This window comes from Xenopus laevis, chromosome 5L (assembly GCF_017654675.1).
Source record: "Xenopus laevis strain J_2021 chromosome 5L, Xenopus_laevis_v10.1, whole genome shotgun sequence".
In the NCBI taxonomy this organism is placed as follows: Eukaryota; Metazoa; Chordata; class Amphibia; order Anura; family Pipidae; genus Xenopus; species Xenopus laevis.
Genome location: NC_054379.1, coordinates 17,376,138 through 17,404,090, shown reverse-complemented (window position 1 = coordinate 17,404,090; position 27,953 = coordinate 17,376,138). Strand labels below are relative to the sequence as shown.

At 41.9% G+C, this 27,953-nt stretch overlaps 1 protein-coding gene across 1 annotated transcript; it reads right to left on the bottom strand.

Moving 5' to 3' along the window:
- cnih3.L (cornichon family AMPA receptor auxiliary protein 3 L homeolog) lies at positions 1–27,953 on the bottom strand. Its single transcript, XM_018262649.2, has 6 exons — positions 26,302–27,953; positions 12,889–12,957; positions 11,115–11,162; positions 3,992–4,104; positions 2,783–2,926; positions 1–2,331 (listed from the first exon to the last, which is right to left on the bottom strand). Exons 1-6 carry the CDS (start codon positions 26,380–26,382, stop codon positions 2,304–2,306), a joined length of 483 nt encoding a protein of 160 aa, XP_018118138.1. The 5' UTR covers positions 26,383–27,953; the 3' UTR covers positions 1–2,303.

Below are 27,953 nucleotides of genomic sequence, written 5' to 3'. Positions count from 1 at the left end.
AACAGATGGGCGGGACTAGTAGGGTTTTTTCAGAAATTTTCAATATATCAATCCAAATAATATTTTTAAATGGCATTCATTCCATATTTAAAAGGATATACTGCACTGGCACATTTTTTTCATACTTCTTGCCTCCTTTAAATGAGTATACAGTATCCCTTCAAACTAGCGCAGTAAGTTGCCTGCCTTACATGAATAAATATTAGAATTAGCATTCTGAAAATGGATCTCAGAGCGCTAATTTATGATAATCTGGTATCAAACTCGAGGATGACTTAATTAAAGTGCACAGTCTGTAGCTCTGGCAAATGAAGGCAAGATGCGGCATAATCACTTGTGACAGGTACAGTGGAGTTCGCTCTTTTTATGAAGAAATAATTTGTCCATTAAAAAATCACTTCTTGCCTGTAACATTTACCACCCAAGGAAAGAAAAAAGAAAAGGGGGCTCATACCCCAAGCAGGGAACAGATCATGTTTTATTGAAGAGCCTATTCCCATGCTAAAACACTTTTTTGCGTGTATACTGAATATGTATTAATGGAGGCGCTTCTAAGCCTCCCATAAATTAAACCCAAGCTCAAAAATTGCAGTTAAAGAAGGAGCTACTAACTCACTCATGCAAAACACATTGTAATCAAGTGGTAGAGTTAAATGGTCTCCCAGGTCTTCGATAAAATCTCTGCATCTGATTTATGTGCAATTTAATCATGTTAAGGGGTAAGTTAACCTGGTCTTAAAACACTTATCACCTTCCCTCCACCATCACAGAGGAAAGTAAAATGGGACAGAAACAGCAGCACATCTGACCAAATATTGTAGCATGTGTATAGTCTCCCTTTTTCAACAGCTGCAATGTATTTCCTTGAAACCGGTCAGCATTAATCTGTGCATGTTCGGGTATCCCCAAATGTCTGCCAGAAAAGCAGATGTCTTATACCTAAAAACAACTTACTGTGCAAGGCTGCAATACCCTTTTGTTTACAATTATGCTGAATAAAGGGAATACCTACACTGGCATTATTCTATAGGGCTTCTTCAATGTTAGACCCACCCCCGGCCTCTGACCCCATCCGGCCAACTCCATGGGCCCACCGTGTCAGCCGCAGCCTTTCTCCAACTACCTCCCCCCCACCAGTGCGTACCTGCTGTTCTTGTATCAATCGGGCCACCATTGAGTGCTTCGTTTTAGGCAGGCAGGAGAAGCTGGTCTGAGCCGGGGCCCACTGGGTTTTTTCCCAGTGTCTCGACGGCCCAGTAAGACACTGGACTCTGAGTAGGCAATACAAAAACCTTGGGGCTGTTTCTGCTGAATCATGCTTAGTACTTGGAATACCTGTCTTAGTTTTGTGGTATCTCTTTGTACAGTATACAAGCAAATAAGAGTGAGCTGTTCCTACAGAACTGTGCTTAGTACAGGAAAATACCTACCTGTGCTATTATAGAAGATATTTCTGTATAACCTATGAACAAATTAATACCTGCTAATACTGCCCTGGATAATTCTATCATCAGGCTTCATCGGTTGACCAATCCACCATTAAGACAATAGACCCCACCCATTGTACGCACCTGTAACTAGCTTCTTGGAGGGTATTATAAAACAAGAGGAGGGCAATGGGGGGTGATAAGAAAGCTTGTGGGCAGTCAGCATAAAACAATGGCACCTTATGAAAGGAAGGAACTTCAAGCTGAACGTTTAACACCATAGAAGCAGCTAGGGGAGAAGTAACTATATGTTGTACATTAACATCTTCACATTGGTAAAAACAATGGAAGTTTTTTTTTAAATGCAATTACATGGCCCTTTTTCATTATAAAAGCAGACTGAAAACAGCAGAGTTTACATCGTTCATGAGCTACATTGTTCATGAGCTACATTGTTCAGGTACTGCAAAGCCACTTTTCAGTACCCAGGCAGCCAAGGTAGTTTTAGTCCCTTTGTCCTCTGCAATCCATTTGGCATGGTTCTTCAGCTACAAACAAGATGCAGAACTGATAGCTTGAAATATAAACATATTAGCCATATTTTGCATATTTTGCATGCTGCCATCTGGTGATCCGCTCTTCACTAACAAGTTTCATTCTGTTATTCACCATCCAACTCTCATTACTCTGCATGTAGCACTGCTCAATGGCACATTTTCTAGCCATTCTATTTCCATCTCTGGGTCTTCTTTGGACTGTGGGCTGGAGTCTGTGTATTTCACTGGCCTGAATGTCTGAACAGGACAGAAGTTCCTCTCCTTCTCTTCAGCCACACATTGTCCGAGACTGTCAGGGTGATGTTTCTTCCCATGGTCCTTAGGAACTCATTAAGGTGTAGATCATGCTGAAGGGGAAACAAAAAAGGCATTTTTGGATTATGAGTGTTTATTTGAACTCAAATGGGCAGGGACCTCCTTCTTCTTTACATGGCACAAATGTTTCTATGTACAGTGCTGCATGTACCAGTTGTGCTACATAAATAAATATACATAAATACTAACATCTCCTTGAAGGCAGTGGTATAACTATAGAGAGAGTAACTACAGAGAGCAGACAACGGGCCCAAGGGACACTAATTAAACCCTTATATATCATGTTTTTATGGATTCATTTACTGGCAGCTTTAGCTTCATTTTTTAAAAATTAAATGGCAAATGCATTATTTTTTAAGTAGAGTGTATACTTCATTTAATTTCCTTTCCCTAAATTATGAACACAGAGCTTCTCTTGATATCACAAGAATATAGGGATTCCATATGCATTGAGTATACATGATATAAGCAAGAGAAACTCACCAGTACAGATAATAGAAAAATGAAAGCAGATAAAACGCCAGCTTACACCAGGCCTCCTTCTGGCAGTAACTCAATGTACTCTCACTCATTACTACAAGTGGGTCGTAGATTAATTCCGAGCTGTCTGCCGGACTGTGGAAATACCTATGACAACATAATAAAAACAAATGTTTTTTTTGCAGGCAATAGTCACACAGTGTTAATGGATTATAAACTAGATTCTGTTTCCTTAGAAAGCACACTAAATATTTCTGCTGAATTGTGCTTAGTACAGATGAATGCTTGCATAGTTTTATTATATCTCTCTATACAGGCTATGAGCAAATGTATGGGCTGTTCCTGCTAAACTGTGCTCAGTACACAGGAATACCTATGTTGCTATCATTTTATGGTATCTTACTGTACAGAGTATGAGCAAACTTAGGGGGCTGTTCCTGCTGAATTGTGCTTAGTACAGGGGAATACCTATGCTGCCATAGTTTTATGGTATCTCTCTGTACAGACTATGAGCAAACTTAGGGGTTGTTCCTGCTGAACTGTGCTTAGTACAGGGGAATACCTATTCTGCCATAGTTTTATGGTATCTCTCTGTACAGAGGAGCAAACTTAGGGGCTGTTCCTGCTGAATTGTGCTTAGTACAGGGAAATACCTATAATGCCACAGTTTTATGATACCTCTCTGTACAGAGTATGAGCAAACTTAGGGGCTGTTACTGCTGAATTGTGCTTAGTACAGGGGAATACCTATGCTGCTATAGTTTTATGGTATCTCTCTGTAAAGTTTATGAGCAAACTTTGGGGGAAGTTCCTGCTGAATTGTGCTTAGTACAGGGGAATACCTATGCAGACATAGTTGCAGGGTCGGACAGTGCCGGCGGGACACCGGAAAAAAACAGATGAGCCCCGCCGGCCCTCTCCCCTAATCTGCCGAGCCCCAAGAATATTTGCACCGCCGTTCGTGCCAGCGTTCGCACATGCGCGGTGTTCGCCAGCATTTTCGCATGCGTGCGGGAAGCCCTGGAAGTGTGGAACCTGGTGGGCCCACGTGAACCAGTCCAACCCTGCATAGTTGTATGGGATCTCTCTGTATAGGCTAAGAGAAAACTTAGAGGTTGCACCTGCTGAATGTACGTGCTTAGTACACAGGAATACCTGTGTATGTGAACTAGCACTATCACACCATTAATATACAAGAAAATATGTGCCCACCTCCATATGTGATAGAAAAGCAATGGAGCATTCAGCCCCAGCGTTAACCATTCTTCCGCACATAGGAACATTATGCAGAACAGGCTGTGGATTGAATATTCTGGAAGCACCAGCTGATGAGAGGAAAGAAAAGGCATGGAGTAAGCTAAAGACATGTGAATACATTGAATCCTGAATAACAATCCTATCTATACAGTATGACTATACATGTTCTTCAATATAGTGTAAACCTGGAACAACCTTATTTCATATAGGTATAATACACAAGAGCCATGAATATCCTTTAAATTATATCCTTCTAAACGGTGCTTAGTGATGTCATCAGTTATAATCAGAGCTTAGTGATGTCATTTTTGTCACACGACTCACTGAAACTTGTGTATTATAATAAAGTACCCCCTTTTGCAAAAACATGAGGATATTAAAAGTCACCTCAAAGTTCCATGACCTGTATAAAAACACTCCGCTGAAGGTCATGGAGCTCCTCTGTATTTTATAATATCCTTATATTTTCCAAGAGGGGGTAATGTATTCACTATCTTCTCAATGAACTTGTTGTTTTTTTATAATTGTGTGTCTAAGAACAGGATATAGAAGGCAAACAAAATTATATACTGGAGCTCATTTCTAATACCAAGGCTTGAAGTTGCAGCTTGACTCTCTGAACAGAGAGGCATAGACAACACCCTATATTGCTGGGGCCACGGTCTCATTAAATACTGGGGCCACTTTGTAATACAATGCTGGAGACACTATGGGGCAAATTCAGTAAGATTCGTAGTTACGCCAGCGTCCGCTTCGCCGCACTTCGCCGCACTTCGCCAGGCGTATTTTCGCCAGCGATACGCGAATTCACTAAAATCCGAAGTTGCGCTCAGGGGAAGCGTAAGGTTGCGAAGTTGCGCTGGTGTTAATTAGCCAATTAAAGCGAAGTTACGCTAGCGATGCTTAATTTGCATGCGGCACCAAATTGAAGTTACAATGGAGGTATATGTAGCCAGGGTTTTTTGGGACTTAGAAAATTTTTTAACTTTTTTTGAAGCAATCCCTATCTACTCTATTGCACTTCGCCTGGTCTGAGGTGGTGAAGGAAGTCTGGCGTAAAAGGTAGCGTTCAGAAAAATGCGCGCCTCAGTGAATTTGCGTAGTTACGTCCGTTGCGCAAATTCGCCAGGCGTAAGGGTGTGAAGTAACACTAGCGAATTTACGCCAGTGTCCGTTAGTGAATCGGCGAATTGCTTCTATAGGTGTAAATTTGTGGCTACAAAGCATTTATTTTTTAGCTAATGGTAGCAATGCTTACCTCTTAGTTAAAAATTACCTTCAAATTTAACTGTTTAATTTTACTGTGACCAGGGCCGGATTTACCTGTTGTGCTCCCCTAGGCACAGCTGCTGTGGCGCCCCCCCAGATCCATGGCTCGCTCACTCCACTCTTACAAATGAGAACTGCACTACCGCGGCCGGCGTGCAGAGTGACATTGCGCCGGTGTGTGCGCATGCGCGGCGTAGTCGCGCGTTGATGTCATTACGCGGGCTAAAGGAATAAGTTGTTTGCGCTCCTTTTCCTTTTGGGGCACAGTTACACAGTTATATAGATGTTATGGGCGCCTGCTTGCCGCCCTAAACATCTTCCCGCCCTAGGCCCGGGCCTAGGGGGCCTCTCCCTAAATCCGGCCCTGACTGTGACTCTTCTTAAAGCGTTGAATGCAAATACAGGTATGGGACCTGTTAAAGTCAAACAAAAGAAAACATTGGGAGAGACTTACTGTTACTTGAAACAGAAGAGCCCAGATGATGTATAAAAAGTCTAAAATCTTTTCATGCCAAGGGTGGGCACTTACTCATAGGCTCTCCCAATGTTTGCTTTTGTTTGACTTTACCAAATCATATGGCCTGTGGAGTGGGGGCCTTTTTTGGAATGTGACTACTGTGTATGATTTTTTGACCTATTCAGTGTTGGATTGGCCCACCGGGAAACCAGGAAAACTCCTGGTGGGCCCAGCGGTATCAGTGGGCCCTTCTGCTCACCCAATTATTTGCCTTGTATAAGAGAAAAGAGGAAATGGAGGGAAGAATGGATGATAATATGTAAGGAGAAGTGATTAAAATAATAATGAAAGAAGAAAGCAGAAAAGTGAATGAAGAAAAAAAGGAAAAATTATTTGGAGAGTGAGCCCGCACTCAAAGGTTTTCTGGTGGGCCTCAGGCATCCCAGTCCGACACTGGACCTATTTCACTTTTTGAGACAAAAATGTATATGGGACTCTGGATTTTTGCCTAACAAGTAGAACTGCACACCACAGCAATAGATTAAATATGGGACCTGTTATCCAGAATGCTCGGGACCTGGAGATTTTTAGATAATGGATCTTTCTGTACTTTGGATCTTTATACCTTAAGTCTATTAGAAAATCATATAAACATTAAATAATAATAATAATAAGCTGGTTTTGCTTCCAATAAGGATTAATTATATCTTAATTGGGATCAAGTAAAAGCTACTGTTTTATTATTACAGAGAAAAAGAAAATCATTTTTAATAATGTCGTTTATTTTATTATAATGGAGTCTATGGGAGTGGGCCTTTCCGTAATTTGGAACTTTCTTAGTTATAAAATGTACAGTGTTCATGCTGGAATCGAGTTTATTTTTGTAAAGTTGTCTTTTTTCTGGTGACAGATGAACTGAGCTATAAAACCAACAGGATACAATGGGCTAGTGTTCAGTCTCGCAACTACCAGGGAAACAGGGAATATAGTCAGGTCCATCAGATGTGGCAGTCCACTTGAGGATGGAGGATGGACGCATCCAAAGGGCGAGGCAAATCCTGTACCTGGGCCCATGCGACTCTAGTAGGGTTGCCAACTGTCTGGTTTTGAACAGGACAGTCAGGTTTTTACACCTGCTGTCCGGTTCGAAAATGCCTGCCCGGTTTTCAGAAGTCTTAACCGAGCAAGCCTGTACCCTGCTTCCTGATCGATTTGGGCAATCAAGGGCCACGCCATCACTGGCCCACCCCTTCATATCACTGGCTCGTCCCTTTGCATCATCAGCCCCGCCTTTCTCAGGAAGAAAAGGTGGCAACCCTAGACTCTAATTATGACATTGCCAGTGGCGAAACTACCGTGGGTGCAGAGGGTGTAACTGTACAAAGGCACCCCCTCGGGCTCGGGATCCCGTCGGCGGTTTGCATTCTTCCAAATCCGCAGCCATCTCTCCTGTACCCGGGCCTCGTCTCTGGTAGTTCCATTACTAGTAGAATCAAAATAGGCCCTGGTATTTCAGGTACACAGAGGTGCAAACAGCCCAAACAGAGGCCCAAACAGCCCCCCACCAGCTCGTTAAAGGGATTGTGCACCTTTGAGTTAACTTTTAGTATTATGTAGAGAGTGATATTCAGAGAAAATTTGCAATTGGGTTTTCTATTTTTTATTATTTATGGTTTTTGAGTTATTTAACTTTTTATTCAGCAGCTCTCCAGTTTGCAATTTCAGTATTCTGGTTGCTAGGGTCCTAATTACTCAAGCAACCGGAGACTGGAATATGTATAGGAGAGGCCTGAATAGAAAGATGAGTCATAAAAAGCAATAACAATACTTTGTAGCCTTACAGAGCATTTGTTTTTTAGATGGGGTCAGTGACCCCCATTTGAAAGCTGGAAAGAGTCAGATGAAAAAGGTAGATAATTAAAAAAAAGTAAACAAAATAAATAATGAAGACCAATTAAAAAGTTGCTCAGAACTGGCCATTCTACAACATACTAAAAATTAACATAAAGGCGAACAACATCTTTAAATAGTGACTGTCTATGGCAACTTACAGCAGACCCTCTAGCATTTGCCAGAACCCACAGATTGCCAGTCCGGGCCTGATGGCACTGCTGATGATGTTGTATAGTTATGAACTAGTTATAGCGGGGCACACATTGCCAAATTGTACAGTTATTAGATGCTATGTATGTGCTCAGTTATATGCTTAATAGCAATTATTTCTTGTTAAGGGAAAAACAAACCATTTCGATTCCCCAAACTAATTGGGAAGATAATGATCTGAATAATCTTCTCATCACCCTGATTTATATCCTTCCTCTTAGGGCCAAATGATTCCTAGTGTGAGTCCTTTATATCTGGGTGAGCTGTCACCCACTGAACAAATCGAGCAGCATAGTAAATCCAGGACATTAAGAAAGATTCTTGTAGAAGCTTCAGATTAATGAATAGCGTTCCTTATGAGGTCAGAAAAGTGATAGTGCCCTACTCTCAAAACACATAGTCTAATAACATAAATATATTCACATGCAGTGGTACAGCTTTAGTTTTGGTAAAAAAAACTGTAATAGCAAAACAATACCCTCCAGCGTGCCTGAGTTATATTTGCCACAATTAGGAACTACTAGAATAGCCCTTTAGGGCAGCTATAAAGTTTCGGAACTCATCTTATTAAAAGTATGACTAACAATGTTTCTGCCATCTGCAGTCTATGGCTGAACATAAGCAAGGTTTGCCCCAGGGCAGCTACCAATAGCAACCAATCTGTTGGGAATGTTGGTATGTCGCTTTAAAATTTTTAAACCATGAATGTAAAAGTACTCCACCCGATTTACATAATTATTGTCTAGTTTTCAAGATATTATTGTTCTTTACACTTCAAATATACTCAATTTGCAACAACAGCACCACCTGCTGGTCAGTTTAGCTGACCAGCCACAGTCTACAGAAAATGTAATTAGTGAGAAGAAGAAAGTCCTGTAATGTTGTTCTGTTCAGAACTGACCAAAAACACATCAGGTGACTCTTCTCTGCTCATTAATATAATTTTCTGAGCAGAGCCACATCAAAAGACTTTCTTCTACTCACTAAATAATGTTTTTCCCATTACTGGTCTCTGCATGGGGGTGCTGTTGTTTCAGATTCATAATGTTATAAACAATATATAAACTGCTAATATCTTGAAACATAGAAAAATGATTAATGTAAATTGAAAAAAAGTGCTCAGAAGAAAAGTTTTCCATTCATATTTAGGAGGGTTTACATTTGCTTTAAATATAATATTCACCTTTATATTGACTTTTAGGGGCCTATTTATCATGCTGTGTAAAACATTGGAGACAAACATCGCCGGTGATGTTGCCCATAGCAACCAATCACACTTTTGTTTTTCTAACTTGTAGGCGACTGTTGAAATTGGTTGCTATGGACGGCATCACTGGTGATGAGTTTCTCCAATGTTTTACACAGCATGGCGAAAAGACCCCTTAGTGTGTTATGGTTGGACCTATTCTGAGCAACTCGCCAGTTGGGCTTCATTATTTATTTTGCATGGTTTTTGAGTTATTAGCTTAACTATTCTGCTTTTTCCAGCCTGTACTGAAAATCCTATCCAGTGCTGAACCTTGTCCATTTTGTGCTTCAGCCACATAGCGCTCCCATCACTTTTCTGTTTCTCCCCATCAACGTCACCCCTTCTAAAGACAGATGTTCCTCGCTTGCCCTCTCCTATATTACGTTGTACTCAGTCGGGCATGTTATATGGGATGTGATCATTCTTGCACTTAGCAGAGCGATCTCTTCCCATATTGGGTGCCCACCTCAGTATAAATAGTAATAGGGATGGAGGCAAGTGGGGGAACATGGCAGTTTAGGAAAGGGGTGCTGATTTTTTTAATTTTTTTAAAAGGGGTGCAAATGATAAAACTGTGCCCTTTTTGATGATGCCCCAAAGACACTTGCTACGTCTGCCTACCCCTAGTTCCAGCCCTGATCTTATCTGTTTCTCTGGGTCACTGACCCCAGCAACCAAAAAACAGTCACGTCTTTAATATCAAACTCAATTTTTCATTAATCATTGTTAGCCTAAACAGTAATTTTTTAATTAAGATTTAACATAGAATAAACACATAAATAACCCCCTTAGCCTCCCTAGTGCCCCTTTGCAGTCTCAGTATGACACAGAGCATGAAATATTAAACAGCTCCCAAGTGTTACAGTGTTCCTTCATGATAAAAATAAAAACATGAAAAAGAGCCATTAGAGAGTGACCTTTCGTTCTAACCACCTCCACCACTTTCTAGCTGTTTAGGTAATTAGCTGAGCAAATTCTGACCTTTAGAAAGTGGCGGCAAGGAAAGTCTTGTGGTGCAGTTGCCCTGGGGATGCTGATTGGTTAAGTACTAAACAGGATGCTGGAACCAAATATAGAGAATGACTTACATTATATTTGGTTTGCTTTCACCTGCCTTTTAGCTGTTGCCATTTAAACATAAAACATAAAATCTGAAGCAGTGTTCTCGTTCTGGTACAAGTCAAATTCAGAAAAAAACATGAAGTTATTGGCACAACACCAGATGTAGCAAAGGTAAAGAAAATTCAATGAGAAAGGCTTCTAAAAACTGAACCTTGAAATGGGGTTATATATACTATATATATCATGGATGTGAGGATGCAGCTGACCTAGAAGATCTATGATGGTCTATGTACCCTCAGCTTTGAAGGAACAGTGCTTGGGCCAATCAGAGCTAAAACAAACATGGCTAAAGAGGAAGCCAATCAGAGCAGTAGAATGTGTACATGAAATGCCATCTCCAAAAGGAACAACAGCAAAATGTATGAAGATGTCTCTAGATTAAAATGATCAGATACCACTTTTAACTGGGTAGGGTTCAACAGCAATTTGAGCAGCAATTGGCAATAACAGCACAGTGTTTAGGGGATTAGGGATCCCTATACTGAAAATAAATCCCTATACAAATGTAAACAATAATACATCCCCTTTAAAATGCAGACAATGGAGGCCCAGAGAGCTCAGGAGAGTCCTATAAGCAACACTTGACTATGGCTCTAATATGTGGAGTGCATGGTGCAGCGCCATTATTGCAGATGCCAGTGCTCTGTGAACCTTTTAGCCCTCTTGCATTTGTGTCCATGGCGCACCATGTGAAGGGAAGTAGTTTACCTATGGCTACCATATCTTTGGATAGAGGCTCAGAACCTTTGCATTGATGTTTGCAACAGTGACTGTAAAGTGATATCCCTAAAACGGTTTCCCATCAATCGGTAGACTCAGGAGGCAAAACCCATGGCTACTGAATAGGGCTATATCTTCTTAAAGAAGTCTCTGCTCACCTTTCTGAGTAGAAAACAAATCCGTTCAATGTTTCGAAGGCGTTCCCTCTGTGAAAACAATAATACATGACATACACAAACAGGCATGATAGGGAGTATTATAATGAATACATACACGTAAGTCACTTCAGATTCTGCTGCAACCTTGTCCATTGCTGCTCCATACTTCTGATACAGAATCCTGTAAAAATGGCCAGGGCATATGGACTAAGTTGTGGACCACCTGCCCCTGAGGAAGGGAACCACTCATGAAAGCTTGGACACATTTCAGTTGAAAGCATGTTCATCTTTTGGCTACCTTGGGCCCTAGATGCAGAGGCCTTATGAAGTTCTGAATACCTCCCAAAGGAAATGTGTTTAATGGGACATTACACTCAGTCCTGGATTTGTGGAAAAGCCACAAAGGACCAGGCCTAGGCGGCAGAATTTTAGGGGGGCAGCATGCCGCCCAAACACAACCATACCTGCATTGGTTCAAAAGCACTGGGGATTTGCAGGAGATAGTTTTTGAAATTTCCTGTGCACCAATCCCCAGTACTCTGAACCCGATGCTGAAAATTTGTGCATGTGCAGAAAGATAGGGATAGGGGCGATGAGCGGCAGCGGGCCTAGGGGCGTCTGCTGTTTAAATCCGGCCCTGATTACACTGACTAGTTAGGAATTAACAAAAAGGGTAAGTCCAATATGAACTTCTTTCAGGAACTTAATGCTTGGTGAAACCAAGCGAGCACTTCACTGGGTTTTACCCCTGCACCTTCCAATGTGGATCTTCCAGGGGATTCTTCTCTACAAAGTCTACACACTTGAGTTTCTCTGCTGAAAATCCAATACACAACTTGATAGAGCCTCAAGCTTTTCACTATGTGCCATAGGGTAGGAAATGTATGGGGGAGCCTGGGTACCCAAAAAATTTTTTATGGACTTTTGCAGCCTATCACCCTGAAAAAGTAAAAGACGCCAGCGTTTTTGGGACTTAGAAAATCTTTCTACTAAAAATTGAAGAAGCCCTATAAGTTCCATTGCACTTCGCCTGGTCTGAGCTGATGAAGGCAAGTCTGGCGGAACAGGTTTCACTCTGGCTCCTTCGCCAGAGTGAAACATCGCCAGGCGTAAATTTACGCCAGCGCCCATTAGTAAATTGGCAAAGTAACGAAATGATGTCACGCTGAGGATCACTGCCTAGAATTTTTTCTGACGTGCATCCACTCTATTCCTCAGCCTTCTTACGTGGGCCCAAACTAGTCCAAGGTTGAGAAGGGAACTTTATATTTGAGAACTACTTACCCTCTCTGCTTACGTCAGATGGATTTAGCACACTATGATTGGCAGGTAGACAGTGGGAGGCAAGCTTCAGTTTACAGATAAAAGTTACTGTGCAATGACCAGAGCCAAATCCTGATGGACAGGCTTCAACCCAGTCCTGCCCAATTCATGGGTATCAGGCCAGCCATCAATACAGGGTACACATTGTCACTTGGGCTTCTCCTACCTTAGGCTCTGGACACAAACCATGAGAGGCATACAAGATAAAGAACATGGCTACTCCCTTACCTTCTTACTCTGGAGAGTATGACTGGGGAAGGGAGAGAGGGGGAGACTCAAACATTCACCTTTATTTGCATATAAAAATAATTAATAGGAAAATTAAATATAAAGATATTGGCCATTTAAAAGCTCTTTTTCTAAACTACACTAATGAAATACATGTTACTGCCCACAAATAACCCCACCACCACATGAACTGTTACCGAAACCAGACATGGGGGGAACTTACCGCGTGTGCCGGATTACACTGATCTATCGGGTTTTTGAAGTCTGTTCTCAACTCATCAGAAGAAATAATCTGCAGGAGAAATGTTTGAAAGAGAATATAAATCTGGTGGAGTATTTGCATTTATCAACTTGACTGAGCGATTTAAATGCATGAAATAAACCCTTTCACACACATCACAATCATTTTGTATTGGGCTTCAATGTATCTTCCTACTTTAAAGAGGTTGTTCTCCTTTGAGGGAACTTTTAGTATGTAGAGAGTGCAATTTGATTTTTTATTATTAAAAGTTTTTGAGTTATTTAGCTTTTTATTCAGCAGCTCTTCAATTTACATCTTAACCAATCTGATAACTAGGGTCCAAATGACCCTAGCAACCATGCGCTGATTTGAATAAGAGACTAGAATATGAATAGGAGAGGCCTGAATAGAAGGATCAGTAATAAAAAGTAACAATAACAATACATTTGTAGCTTTACAGAGCATTTGTTTTTTTAGAAGGGAGTCAGTGACGCCCATTTGAAAGCTGCAGAGTGTCAGAAAAAAAGGAAAATAACTTTAAAACTAAAAAAAAATAGAATTGGCCATTGTATAAAATAATAAAAGTTACCTTATATGAGATCCCCCCTTTAGTATCCACATAATTTGTGAGCTGTGCAGTGCTGACACATTTTTAAACTTAGGCCCCCTTAGCTCATAACAAGGTTACAGATATATAGAAATATTGGGGTAACAGTCACCCTGCTATAGTTCCAGGGGTACCCAGGGCACAAATAAGCACTCACCCCAAATCTCCCCCTAACTGACCTTCAGACTGGGCCCCCTTAGTTCATAACAAGGTTACAGATATATAGAAACATTGGGGTAACAGTCACCCTGCTATAGTTCCAGGGGTACCCAGGGCACAAATAAACACTCACCCCAAATCTCACCCTAACTGACCTTCAGGCTGGGCCCCCTTGGCTCATAACAAGGTTACAGATATATAGAAACATTGGGGTAACAGTCACCCTGCTATAGTTCAGCCACCCCAACTGGCCTTCAGTATGGTGCCCCTTAGCTCATAACAAGGTTATATGTATATAAATAGAATTGCATACAGAATGGTTTGGAGGCTTCCATTAGGGATGGGTGGCAATGCTTGGACAGGCCACAGGCAGTGCCATGGTAGGAGCAGAACGACTGATGCTCCAGGCAGCCAACCTCCAGCATTTGTGTCTCCTAACGTTATGCAATTGTAACTGTGAATTGATTCTGGTAAATTGTCTGTATTAGTAACAGTTATGTCTTGTAGTTGTATCCCGTTGCTCTGAGAAGCACTGCAGGTGACAATGGTGCTATAAATAGTAATAATAATAGCAAACACAGGATAGGTTGCTATAGGTTACTAGACCTGGCCAAAATATAGAACTGCAGTTTAATAATGTAAATTTGCTCTTTAGAATGTAAAAAAGAGAGAGAGCAGAGAACATCAATAAAAAATCTTGTCGGTAGAATTCCCACCCTGATACCACAACTGATACCACAGCGTTTGACATGATCATAATGCAGAGTCCCTACGGATTTCCTTTATATTGTCATTTTCTGTTTTATATTTGTGCTGCCATGCTGTCCCTGCTGGACTCCTCGTGATTTACAGTCTGTCAGGGAAAATACACATTTGCTGAAGATCATGCTAAAGAATCAAGGGAATCTCTGAAATAGCTTGCGGGTCGGAAGGGATGGGAATAGCAGGAAGCCTCTCAAGCTCAACGCTCTTACAGTATAAATAATCAACAAACTGTTTTACCAGTGGTTGAATAAATACAGTAAACCGCAGGGTCGGAAGGAAATGTCACTAAACCCTGACATTTCCTTTTCTGATACTTTGTAACTTTCTCTCATGGATCATTTTGGTTACAAATATAGGTACAGAAATAAAACGCAAAGCTATAAGAGCATTGATATTCCTCTGTACTAAACACAATTCAGCAGGAACAGTCCCCTAAGTTTGCTCATAGTCTGTACAGAGAGATACCATAAAACTATGGCAGCATAGGTATTCCCCTGTACTAAGCACAATTCAGCAGGAACAGCCCCTACGTTTGCTTATAGTCTGTACAGAGAGATACCATAGAACTATGGCAGCATAGGTATTCCCCTGTACTAAGCACAATTCAGCAGGAACAGCCCCTAAGGTTGCGCATAGTCTGTACAGAGAGATCCTATAAAACTATGACAGCATAGGTATTCCCCTGTACTAGGCACAAGTTGGATCATAACTGTAGCATGTACCAGCCACATTAGAGTTTTTAAGGTCTATTGCACCCCTTTAAGTATTTGTGTATGAGACAGTAGCGTGTCCATTGAAGCAAGGGAGAAATATATAACCCCTTTCCGTTGTCATAAATCCTGAAGTGGGGCAGTCTCAAATGATGAAATCCAAGGGGTGGGGCTCACTATGAAGTGGGTGGGGTTTGTGTCCCTGCATAACTGGGTGTGGCAGGACTGGTTCCCCAGTGAGATCCAAGGTTTTAATATTTAAATACTGGGAGGAATATAAATAAATGGTGCTTTGCATTAGAACCAAAAATGTACAAGTAATTAGCTCCACTACTGCCCTAAGTGATAGTAGAGCCTGGGACTAAATACCCTGTGTGGGGCCCATTATTTATAAATTATAATTTAACCTCTGTAGCTGTTTTTGAACTGCACCTCCCAGCATCCCCTTACAGCTTCCCGACAATGTTCTGTGCACTGATATTCTGAGTTAGAAATTGAAAGATTTTGGTTTAAAAAAAAAAAAAACATTTGGAAATTGTTTTCCATGAAATAATCCGAGGAATGGATGGATGCTTGTACTGCTAATTATTCCATCTTCAGAATTTAATGGCACTTCTATTAATTCCAAAAGCATCCAGGGGCAAAACAGCGAAATATTCTCATTAACATTCAGACCCCGTTAAAATTGGGTTTGATACCTCCTGTGCCCTACGGTAGTGTCTGGAACTTGAAGCAGATGATGATTCCTCCAGCCTTAAATCCTAGTCATGTCTCAAGCGCCTGCCTTTCTATATAACCCTTGCTCTAGGTACATTATATTCCAGTTTATACATTACTATGTCATTTAGCTTTACATTTACTGGCACTGCTGCATGTTAGACAAAACAGAGACATGCCTGTATAGGCATAAATGGCACTTTATATTATTTGTGTCTGTACATTACCTTCCCACTTAGATTGTAAGCTCTATGGCACAGGGATTTCCTCTTATCGCTCTGACATTTACCTATTAATCTTTAACTGTAAAAGTAATGACCCTGTTTGTTATGCTATTAATTTACTATTCTGCTGTATGGTGCTATGTTCAAGAAGTGCTAGATAAATGAAAATATACATAAAGCCATAACCAATGTCCTTGACATGGTAAAGATGTGCTTTTCAAGGGAAATATAGCCCCAGTAATTAAGTGATTTAAGCTCCTGTAATGGCAGGGTATTAGGTTCTAAATATTGCTTTTTTAGGAACTAAGATAAGGTGGGAACCTGCAATCCTATTGTGCCTGCTCAATTATAAGGGATCTGGTGAGTGGGGGGAGGGGGGAGACAGGGATAAGGTGGGTAAGTGGAATGACAAAAAAGGTGGATCGGAGGAAACATTAAAGTGGCCATAGACATAACAATTAAGATATTTCCTGGAAAGATGGTTTGTTTTAATACAGACGTGTAGAGCTGAATTGTCAGATATACAAGAAGAAACAATAGAATTCTACCTGTATCTGATGATTCAGCACTAAGGGGCAAATTCACTAAGATGCGAAGTTGCGCCAGGCGCAACTTCGCCGCAATTCGCCGTACTTCGCCGCACTTCGCCGCACTTCGCCAGGCGTAGTTTCGTCAGCGATTCGCAAATTCACTAAAATCCGAAGTTGCGCACAGGGGTAGCGTAAGGTTGCGGAGTTGCGCTAGCGTTGTTTCGCTATATAAAGCGAAGTTGCGCTAGCGAAGGCTAATTTGCATACGGCGCGAAATTCAAATTTCAATGGAGGAACACGTATCTGCACTACAAATGCCTAGAAAACCTTCAAATCTGCAAATAAAAATTTTATTTTGCCCTACACATGTGCCCACTGTCTAGGTAAGTTGCCATGAGTCAGGAAATGTAGGGGGGAGGAAGGGGAGCCCCAAAAAATTTTCGATCTTTTTCAGCCTATCAGCCATCATGTAGAAAACACGCCAGCGTTTTTTGGGACTTAGAAAAAATTTTGACTTTTTTTTTAAACAATCCCTATCTACTCTATTGCGCTTCGCCAGGTCTGAGGTGGCGAAAGAAGTCTAGCGTAAAAGGTAGCGTTCGCTACACTGCGCAAGTTAGTGAATTTGCGTAGTTTCGTCGCTAGCGAAGATTCGCCTGGCGTAAGGTTGCGAAGTAACACTAGCGAAACTACGCCAGCGTTCGTTAGTGAATTTGCGCAGTAGTGAAAATGCCCAACGCTAGCAAATTAACGCTAGCGTTCGGCACTTCGCGCGTTAGTGAATTTGCCCCTTAGTGTCTGGCCACACGCGCAGATTCGGGGAGATTAGTCACCAGGCGACAAATCTCCTCTTCTTCGCGGCGACTAATGTCCCTGATCTGCCTTCCCCTGCCTTCCACCGGCTAAAATGTAAATCGCCCGGGGGCAGGCACACGGAGCGATTCGTTTTCCGAAGTCACCCAAAGTTTCCTCGTGAGGCAATTACGGGCGACTTCGGAAAACTAAGCGTTCCATGTGCCTGCCCCCAGGCAATTTACATAGCTGGCAGAAGGCAGGGGAAGGCAGATCGAGGAGATTAGTCGCCGCGAAGAAGAAGAGATTTGTCGCCTGGCGACTAATCTCCCCGAATTTGCAAGTGTGGCCAGACCCTTACAGTGGCCGATGTTCAGGTGCCTTCAAAGGCGCCCGATTAAAATTTTCTGACCAGCCCGATCGACCAATATCCAAAACTTCTTCCAATATCGGTCGACTCGATCCATACACGCACCGAATATTATATGTAAATTTGTTTCATACGATGTTATCGGTGCTTCTATGGCCACCTTAAGGAGATAGAACAGAGGAAACAGGAAAAGAGAAGAGAGAAAAACAAAGGCACACTTTGTGGCTAAAAGTATTCACAATCTCCATCTAAATTTGCCATGTCTTTAGTTTTGGTAGATGCCAGGAAAACATTACCTGCCTGAATGCATAAAGCCAACGGTAAGGTTTGGTGGAGGAAGAACAATGGTTTGGGTCCCGCTCCCTACTTTATGGTCATTTAAGAGAAGGTTCTCTTCTGTTTCAGCACAATTATGACCCGTGTTCACATAATGGGTTTGTTCAGATGTGAGTGTATTAAACTAACTGTCCTACACAGAGCCCTGACCTCAACCAGGGCCGGATTTACATAGTTGGCGCCCCTAGGCCCACCGTCATTCATCTCCCCTATCCCCCCCCTTTTATTTGCTCAAATTTTCATCATGGGGACCTAAGCAATGGGGAGCACAGGAAATTTAAAAAATGATCATATTTCCTGCAGAACCCCAGTGTTTCTGAACCAAAGTGGGTGTGGTTGGGCAGCATGCCTCCCCCTAAAATCCTACCGCCCTAAGCCTGGGACTTGGTGGCCTCTCCACAAATCTGGGCCTGACCTCAACCCAACAGACCCCAGTGGGATAATTGAGAACCCTGATTACAAGGCAGACCTGACCCCCAACATCATATGTCAACCCGTTGTGGCTGAATAGAAGCAAATCCCTTCCCAGAAGAGCAGAGGCTGTTACAGCAACAAACTTTGTATAAATCCCCTTAGTTTGGGAATGGCATATTGGGCAGACAGTGTCCTGATACTTTTAGAGATATAGTTTAGAGTTTAGTTTAGAGCCAGAATAAAAGTGAAAGCAGACAGCGGCCAGAACAGAAATGGAGATAAAGAGGCACAGTAGAAGTGACAGAGATGGAACAGAAGAGAGAGGAGTAATGATGACATGATAACAGAAGACTGGAAGAGATAAACGTAATGAAGAGAGGAGGAGAGTGGTTAAGAGGCCCTATATCTTAAGTTTCCTTGTGGGACCCTCCCCAAACCCAGTGTCACAGTGTGCTCATTCCCAATATTGTCAAACACATTCTGCAATACATTTTCTCTTCTCAGGCTTCTCATTCCCATGCTGCCTGCCCTACAAGACTGACTTCTGTCTGACTTAAATGAATGCATTGCTTCTTTATGCCTGTGAAATCTCAGCAACGATGCCAGGCGCTCAAACAAATGAAAAGCATAAATCTCCTGGAGAGCAAAACCAAGTTATCAGGGAGTTCTCTTCACGCTCCCATCAAGTAAAATCTAAATCTCGTATTATAGCCATGCAGCATAACTCTGTGCATTAAATTAGACCACACATTTCACTTCCACCCAGCAAACACATGGTTCCACCAGGTAAGAGTAGGGTTGCCACCTTTTCTGGAAAAAAATACCGGCCTTTCTATATATTTATCTTTTTTCCCTATTAATAACATTGGGCTCAGCCATCATTTGCCAGGTGGCAACCCTAGGTAAGACAATAATATTATAGCAAGCATGTATCTTATGAATTAGGACATTTATAGGAAGGACATGGAATTAACTGTTACATTTCATCCTTTTGTTGAATGAAAGAAAATGAATAAATATTCCCTCAAGTTAGAGCTGCCCAAACTGACCTCCTGGGTACCCCGGGGGTGGCCATAGCATTTGTACAGCCAGCTGCATAGGGGCTTTGGAAAAGCTACTTATCAGGGTTTTAATTATGGGGAAGGGCCCAAATACACATTCAGCAAAGAGGCCCTATGCTGAATATTTGCACCAATTCCTTTGCTATGTCTCTAGTTTTTGTATTTTTAGTGTAGAGTACCCAAGGGCAGAAGTACAGCCTGTGCAACTGCAAAGGGACCCTCATCTGGAGACCCTAATATTAATTTTGTTAATAAATGTAGCTTTTAATCAGGCATCTGACTCTTCATTCTCAGCCTTTAGACAGCACATCGGTAATAATGAGTGAATAACATTTTACGGGGGCCATTGCATTATTTCTGTACACATGCATTGCATGTGCTTTGTCTGGTGCTAGAATGTCCTGGGGGCACCATGAAGTTCAGTTACAGCTTCATATGGGCACTCTGATGTGGGATAGAGCTGCAGGCATTGCAATACCAGCCCTAGCTATTATTCTGTGCTTTAGTTACCCTTTCAAGGTGAGTAAAACCAGTAAAAGTCATTATTTTGGGGGGGAGGGTGGAATAATTTAGCAAAAATAGGTGGAAAATTTAAATAAGATGCATATGCAGAGTGAAACCTAAATTGCCCAAACCGGAGACAGTGATTCCTGGGCAGAGCAAATACACATTATGAAAAATTTCACTTTCTGTTATTTATCAGGAAGGAAAAAATGAAAGGTTCACAGTGGACAAGAAATGTTTTAGTGAAATGACTCCAATTAATCTAATTACTGCGCTTGGGAAGACGGGCTGGCTGTCAATAAATGATTAATTTATGAACTGACGGAATATTTATTGAGGTGTGCCAGAATGTAGTAATTTCAGCGTAGGGGCCACAGGCTATAAAGTTCTTTCAGCTCACTTAGGACCATGTGAAAAGTACTAAAGCAGACCAAAATGCTATGTATATATGCTACAATTCAGTGTTTTCCTCAGAATTCCATTATTGTTGCGGGTGTGAATTTTGGAATGGAATCTAGTTTCCCAAAATTCGTAAGTTGTGCTGCAAGTTTTTCTTTCTGAATTTGACTGGTATCACTTCTAGCACATAACATCAACAACAGAATCAGTGTGCAATTCAGTAGGTGCAACTCCGGTTGATACATGCTAAGGGAACCGTGGAAGTACCACCATCTCCAGACAGGAATGTATGTTATCCATGAGCACACCTAGGCCTCTAATATGCAGTATCCCATGTATCCATGCACCCTGTACTTTACACTTCTGCCCAATTGGGTGCAATGCATCAGAGCAGGTATATTATTTTGCTAAGGATGTGATATGCATCTTAAACTTGTTACAAGCAATAGAAGCAAGATTAGTACTGACACTAGAGTTGCTGCACTATGTATTGCATTGTACTTTGTATTGTTCTTTAACTCCTTATTTATTGACGTATAAAATTTACATTATGTCTACATTTCAATCCCACTCTCTTTCTCCCATCTGTCCCTGATCCCTCCTTCTGTAGTCTGCTTCATTTCGTCTCTCATCAAACATAGGGTCTTGCTTCTTATTCTCTAGTGGGAATTTCTTTTGATCCATCTCAGCCTTTCCTGTGTGCACCCCCACCCCCAGGGGCTCCCCCTGTTGTCCTTTCCATTCTCTCACTTGCTGAGCTCCTCTGCCCCAGGTCACATAACTAAATAACCATCATCTTGTCCGTTCTGATCTCCAGTTGTGCCTCTCCGTCTCTCTTGGGGCAGGCTGCCTCCTCACACTCTGCATTGTTTCACCCCATTAAACACTATGGCATCTGTCCAGCTCTCTGCAAAGGTTACATATTGCCAGTGGTGTTATTATTGTTATGCTTTTTTCAGCCTGTTGCTGTACAGAATGGTCATTATTAAGACTACTTATTGTAATAGCACTGTATTGTTTGAAAAAGGGGGAGAGTTATTGTGGAGAAGTCAAAAAGGCGCTAAATTGCACAGGTGCAGCAGCCAGTAGGAACCCTGATATCACTGCTGGGCCTAGAAACCAGTGGCAATTTAAAACAATACTGTCAGATCCGACAACACAGTCACACTTCATTATCTCCGGATATAAAGAGTGCCGTTATAAAGGGTGGCTGTCCTGCTCCAGTGAGTGCCGGGCTGTAGGTATCATGCAGAGGAGAAGAGGTCAGTGGAGATGTGCTGCCTACAGCCCAACATTCACTGGAACAGAGAAGCGGCTCAGGGCAAACTTTGACCTGAATATGTCTAGGAATATTGCTGAAAAGCATCAACAGCAAAACAAAGGGCAAGCACAGAGATAGAACATAAAAATTAAACCATCTACAATTTGCACTCATTTGTCTCTACTAAGGCCCATGGCATTCTGGGTTTATTCATCTCCGTTGTCCTCTAAGGGATCCTTAGCATTTATGACAGGGGCATACAGAGGAAGCAGACCCTGCGGCTGCGGGGGGGCCCAGGAGGTACAGGGGGCTCCATGAGGCCCTAATTAATGTGAAATTTCAACATATATTAATAAAACCTCTGTTGGGGGCCCTAAAATTAATTTGCTGTGGGGCCCAGTAACATCTAGTTACACCACTGGTTCCTGAGCAATACCCACCTACTATAGACATCACATTTCCCATTCGCTGCTGTTGGTACTGAAGGGGAAAAGTATTATGGCAGTTACAGAATCAGGTTGGCTATAGGCATACAAATTCACAAAACATGATCCCACTAAGGAGCAAGAGTCCTGTTTTACTGGCGTTAGAGTTTCCTGCTCATTCTGGGATTATATGGTGCATTTTGAGGTGTTTCTTACTGAGTCAGATATGGTGTATCATTTAAAGGGACACTGTATTGCTGTTCCTGGCACTGTTAATTCTAAATAATGACCACAAAACTGATAAAATCATAAAATCATTTTGGACCAAGGCACATTGGGTTGAGTCCAGCTCGCTGATCACTGTACCTGTATATGGTATTAGGGATCATTAAGACTGAAGCCATAAAGTGTCAGCTTCTTGCTCGTGGTCCCAAGCATATTTAGCATTTGGCTTTTATTATTTGCCCTGGATTTATATTTTTAGAGACACAGGAGAGCAGAAAGGGCTGGAAAAAATTGTTTCTCCTCTGCTTCTCACTCTCCCCAGAATGACAAAAACTGCATCTGTTACACCGGGAATTCTCTCTTGAATGTTGCTCCATAAAGCATGAATTATTCAGTCTTGTTCCCACATCTCACATGCTCTCATGTGTCTGTATATACGTATACAGGGCTGCCATCAGGGGGGCACAGGGGGGACAGTCGTACAAGGCCTGGTGGATTATACTTTTAAAGGGGGGTCCAGTAATGCTGCACTTCCAGGAGCCTGAAGGAAGCTGAATCCACAGAGAGAGCTGAAGCAGCTGGAAGAGCCGAATGGACCCGAATGAGCCGAAGATGCTGAAAGAACCAAATGGAGCCCAAACCACAGAAAAAGCCAAATGGGAAGCCACAGAAAGGGACCCAAAGTCGCTGAAGAAGCTGCCATCACCAAGCAGAATTTTCAAGACCCTGGCCACCAATGGATTTTTTTTAATTTATGTAGGGGACACTGGCCACCAATGGCTCTTATTTGTACATTAGAAATGCAGATTAATTATAAAACTAAGTGTAATTTAGGTTAGCATAGATACCTGCTTAAAGAGCCTACCTTGGTGGCAGGTTTGATAATCCTTTGGCCACAAATTACTGTTCAGTGCTCATGTCTGTGTGTCCATTTTACTGTGGTGTGGGGGTTGGTGGGTAGGGCCTGGGGGTGAGCACTGTGGTGATCGGGGCCCTGGGCCCAGAAAATGTTTTTGTATAGGGCCCTGTGATTTCTGATGGCGGCCATGTATATATATATATTTATATATATATATATATATATATATATATATATATATATATATATATATATATATATATATATATATATATAATGTCAGTACAGTGAGCGCACTCTTTCCTCATTTAGAGTATAGATGGTGGTGCGTTGGTCAAGACTTCATAATACATTTCAGTAAATGGACCCCGCACTCCTTCATTTTGGTGAAATAAATCAATGTGCTTTATTCACAAATTCATCTCCAACGTTTCGGTCCTCTCTGGGAAAAGGTCCCAGAGAGGACCGAAACGTTGGAGATGAATTTGTGAACAGTTAAGATTCCACATCTGCATGGTGACTGTGTGACAACAGTAATATTCCATTTCTACTGCATGACTGCTTCGTCACAGCACTATGGGGGTTATGTAATAAAAGGCACTAAGTTTGCCCAGGAGCAGTAACCTATAGCAACCATTAGGCAGGTAGCATTTCCTGGTCACCTGTTAAAAAGCAAACCTTATTGGTTGCTATGCCTTGCTGCTCCTGGGCAAACTTAGTGCCATATATTACATATGGGAGTATGTGTTTCCATCTTAGCTGCATGGCTGCTTTGTAACAGCACTATGTGTTTCCATGTAAGTTGCATGGATGTGTTGTAACAGCACTATATGTTTCCGTGTAAGTTGCATGGATGTGTTGTAACAGCACTATATGTTTCCATCTTAGCTGAATGGCTGCTTTGTAACAGCACGATATGTTTCCATGTAAGTTGCATGGCTGCATTGTAACAGCACTATATGTTTCCATGTTAGCTGCATGGCTGCTTTGTAACAGCACTATATGTTTCCATGTTAGCTTTATGGATGCTTTGTAACTTCACTATATGTTTCCATGTAAGCTGCATGGTTGCATTGTAACAGCATTATATGTTTCCATCTTAGCTGCATGACTGCTTTGTAACATCACTATATGTTTCCATGTTAGCTGCATGGCTGCTTTGTAACAGCACTATATGTTTCCATGTTAGCTGTATGACTGCGTTGTAACAGCACTATATGTTTCCATCTTAGCTGCATGGCTGCTTTGTAATAGCACTATATGTTTCTATTTTACCTGCACTACTACTGGGTACTTTGTGATAGCTTGCCAAATTGCGCAAATGAAAACATTCTGCCCTTGCAATACTTCTAAAAGTTACACCTTATGAAGATACTATAATTAGCAATAGGACACTGCTGCTAAATCTAAAGAGAAGTCACTGTTGTTCAGATTTTGGAAGAGTGTAACTGTAGCCAATCACGTCCTTTTCTGCAAAGCAATTCACTCTCAGCCCCCTTCTGTATTGGGCCCATCAAATAGCCCAGACAGGAATGGATTATAGGCATCTTGATGATACTTAATGAAACTGTACAGGGAAGTGAACATACCCCGAGAGCTGCAAAGTTATTAAAATTTTCTAATAAATATTTTCTTATGGAATAAAGGTATCAGAAAATCCTTCTGCTGGAGCAATATACTGTGTAGCTTTAAATGAAGCAAAGCATAAATATCACCTGAAAAAGGTCATTTCTTTCCCAAGGCAATTGAAACCAGAAGCAAGAAAAATACCCCCTCCCCCAAATTTGGTAAATTAACCCCTGCACTGCTGGACAAACCTGCCTTTTTCCTTTATATTACGAAATGACGTTCAGCAGGTTTAACCATTCAATCTCAGAGAGTAAGTTAACATAGGATCAGCAGGAATGTATTTGGATACAAAGCTTATTTTATGTCAATCTCAGTCAATTGTGCTTCATAAATTAGTTTAAATAAATAGATTAAAGGGGAAGTTCACCTTGTAATGAAGTCTTTAATGTGATGTACCCAGTGATAGTATGATATTCTAAAACATTTGGCTTTTCAAATATTTTCAAAGAGGAAACTTACTTCTGGCAAAAATGTCATTGGAATTCTGGGGGCATAATCTGCATTTTAAAAAAAAATCATTTAGATCTAGGTCTGGAAATGGCGCTTTAGATCATGTGCTGCATTCACCCTTTTCTCTTTCGTCTACTCTACTTTACTTCTTCCGGTCTGCCATGAAACCAACTACTGACATGCTAAGCTCAGCAACTGTAGCAACCATAAATAATGAACAGTTAAAAAAGACCAACTGCAAATGTGTTTGATTCAGAAATGATCATAAGTGTCAATGGATGAGGGTTAAAAGCCATTGCATGGGAGCTGTGGTTGAATAACAGTGAAAGGCTTCAGATTGGACATAAACTGTTAGGACTGGAGCACTGCTCCTGAAAAGTGATGGATTTGGGGAATCCATTACAATTTCTATTTTTACTGCATTCTAGTTGTGCTTTGTGTGGCCCCTGCTTGCTCTTACCTAAAGACAGTTCTTAAAAAGTGTATAAAAAAGGGGGAAATAAGGAATGCAGCAAAGTCTCACTGTATATCACAACCAGTTATGTGCCACTTGTTGCAATGCAAAGTCTTCAGTGTCAAGAGCTTGTACTGCCATTTACATGGAATTAGTACAAAGCTGTCCAACCGTGATACTTAATTGTGTGTAGAACTGCAATTCCCATGATTCATAACCCCTTCTTGCTTATTCCTACTCACACACTGCCTGAAACAGAATGATACTCAGTTAATGCCAGTGTCCCCAAAAAAACTCCTGCATCCTCCTACCACATATCCCCAGTAATAGAACAATGCCAATCTGATATCAGAACCCCCAAATTGTACTCATATACCATCAATATCTGTATTAATTTAATGCCAAAGATACCAAGCCACATCCAATTTTACTTACCAGGAACTGCATATTGGGCATCAGGAACCATTGCCCTCTAAATCCCTCTCTTTGCCCCTTTATACTTACATGCCATATTGCGAAGAAGATGAGAGCCGCACAAAGCACAAGGGACAGCATGTAGCAGAAGGCAGCAAATGTAAAAGCCATGACAATCCCAAATGTAGTACAGTAGATCCAAGCAAGGAGCGAATAAGTCAGTTGTGTCTATTAGCTGGGGTATATGTGTAGATCATCTTGGATTCTCCAGTTTTGTCCCCCCAGGACTTCACTCACTGTTATGCTCATTGTAAGGGTGGGGAGGTCACTTCTGTGCCTGGAAGCTGTGAGATAGACCTTTCCATGAGGGCACCTCAGTCTTCAGCTCCCTGCTTTACCACCACTCAAGAGAGAGGAGATGTCAATATCCTTATGTGTTGCTTATCCCTACCAATGGGATCTTCAGTTCAGATGACATGCCCACATGATTTATTGGTGGGGGCAAGAGAGAAGCTGACATTGACTGGACAGATGCCTTATTACCTGCTATGACTTGTGAAGCTCCAGGACAACCAGCTTTTGTACACAGTAACACAGACGGCTCATTTACACTTGAACAGCTCCAGGTCACCTTACTTGAAAAAAAACACCCCTTCTTTGAGTTCCCAGACTGAAGACCCCTAAGCTCACGATGATTAGGAAAGATTCAGGGCAGTATTGTGGTCAGTATGGGTGCTGGTCACAGATACTAGTTCCTAGGTAGGTTACTGATGGACTTGATATTTCTTGAACACATTGTAGTTCCTTGATGGGGCAAATGAGTCAGATTTGGTAGCTTCTGGGCTGGACATGGTACTCATTAGATTTGGTAGCTCCTGGACTGGACATGGCACTAATAAGATTTGGTAGCTGGACTGGACATGGCACTCCTCAGATGTGGTAGCTCCTAGGCTGGACATGGCACTCTTGAGATTTGGTAGCTCTTGGACTGGACATAGCACTCATCAGATTTGGTAGCTGGACTGGACATGGCACTCATGAGATTTGGTAGCTCCTGTGTTGGACATGGAACTCCTGAGATTTTGTAGCTCCTGAGCTGGACATGGCACTTGTTAGATTTTGTAACTCCTGGACAGGGGACTGATAATCCTCATAGTTCCTGGGCAGAGCAGTCACAAGACTATGTGGTTTTGGACAGATTATTCATAACATTTGAACGTAGTAGGGATCAAACTTGGAAGTTCCTTTGGAAAGGAGTTATTAGGTTTGGCTTTTCCATCGATTAGGCTCCATACATCCCAGGCAAGGTTCTGATTAAGTTGTCCATTTCCAGGGAGAGGTATTGATTAGCTTCAGAGTAGACAGCTCTTTTACATTCATGTAGTTCCAATACAGCAGAGTAGAACCCCAGGGCTGAGTATCGGGGTCGGCTGTGAACAGGAGAGAATGAAGCGCAGCCTGGAAGTTGGGAGATCCACAGCCTTTTACTCGCACAAGCTGACTGGGAGGGGAGGGAGCTGTCCGCTCGCTGCTGGTGCTGAATCTCCGCAGATACTCTCAGAACAAGCTGATAGCGCTACTGTTTGCGCCGAGCGCACTGCCAGTACAGCACAGTCTGCCAGTTCTACATCCCAAAACAGTATCCCACTGTCACTGTGCATGTTATCAGCAGAGCAAGGGAAGTGTTTATTTATTGGCTAAAGCACAGCGCCGGGTACAGTCAGTTCATGTTGCTCTTAGCG

Bases quoted from the DNA above. Each gene is read 5' to 3' on its own strand.
- cnih3.L (XM_018262649.2), bottom strand. From the start codon at position 26,382: ATGGCTTTTACATTTGCTGCCTTCTGCTACATGCTGTCCCTTGTGCTT. The intron at 12,958-26,301 runs GTAAGTATAAAG...TTTCTCCTGCAG, and splicing joins TCTTCTTCGCAATATGGCAT to ATTATTTCTTCTGATGAGTT. The intron at 4,105-11,114 runs GTGAGCAGAGAC...TCCTCTCATCAG, and splicing joins TTTGTTTTCTACTCAGAAAG to CTGGTGCTTCCAGAATATTC.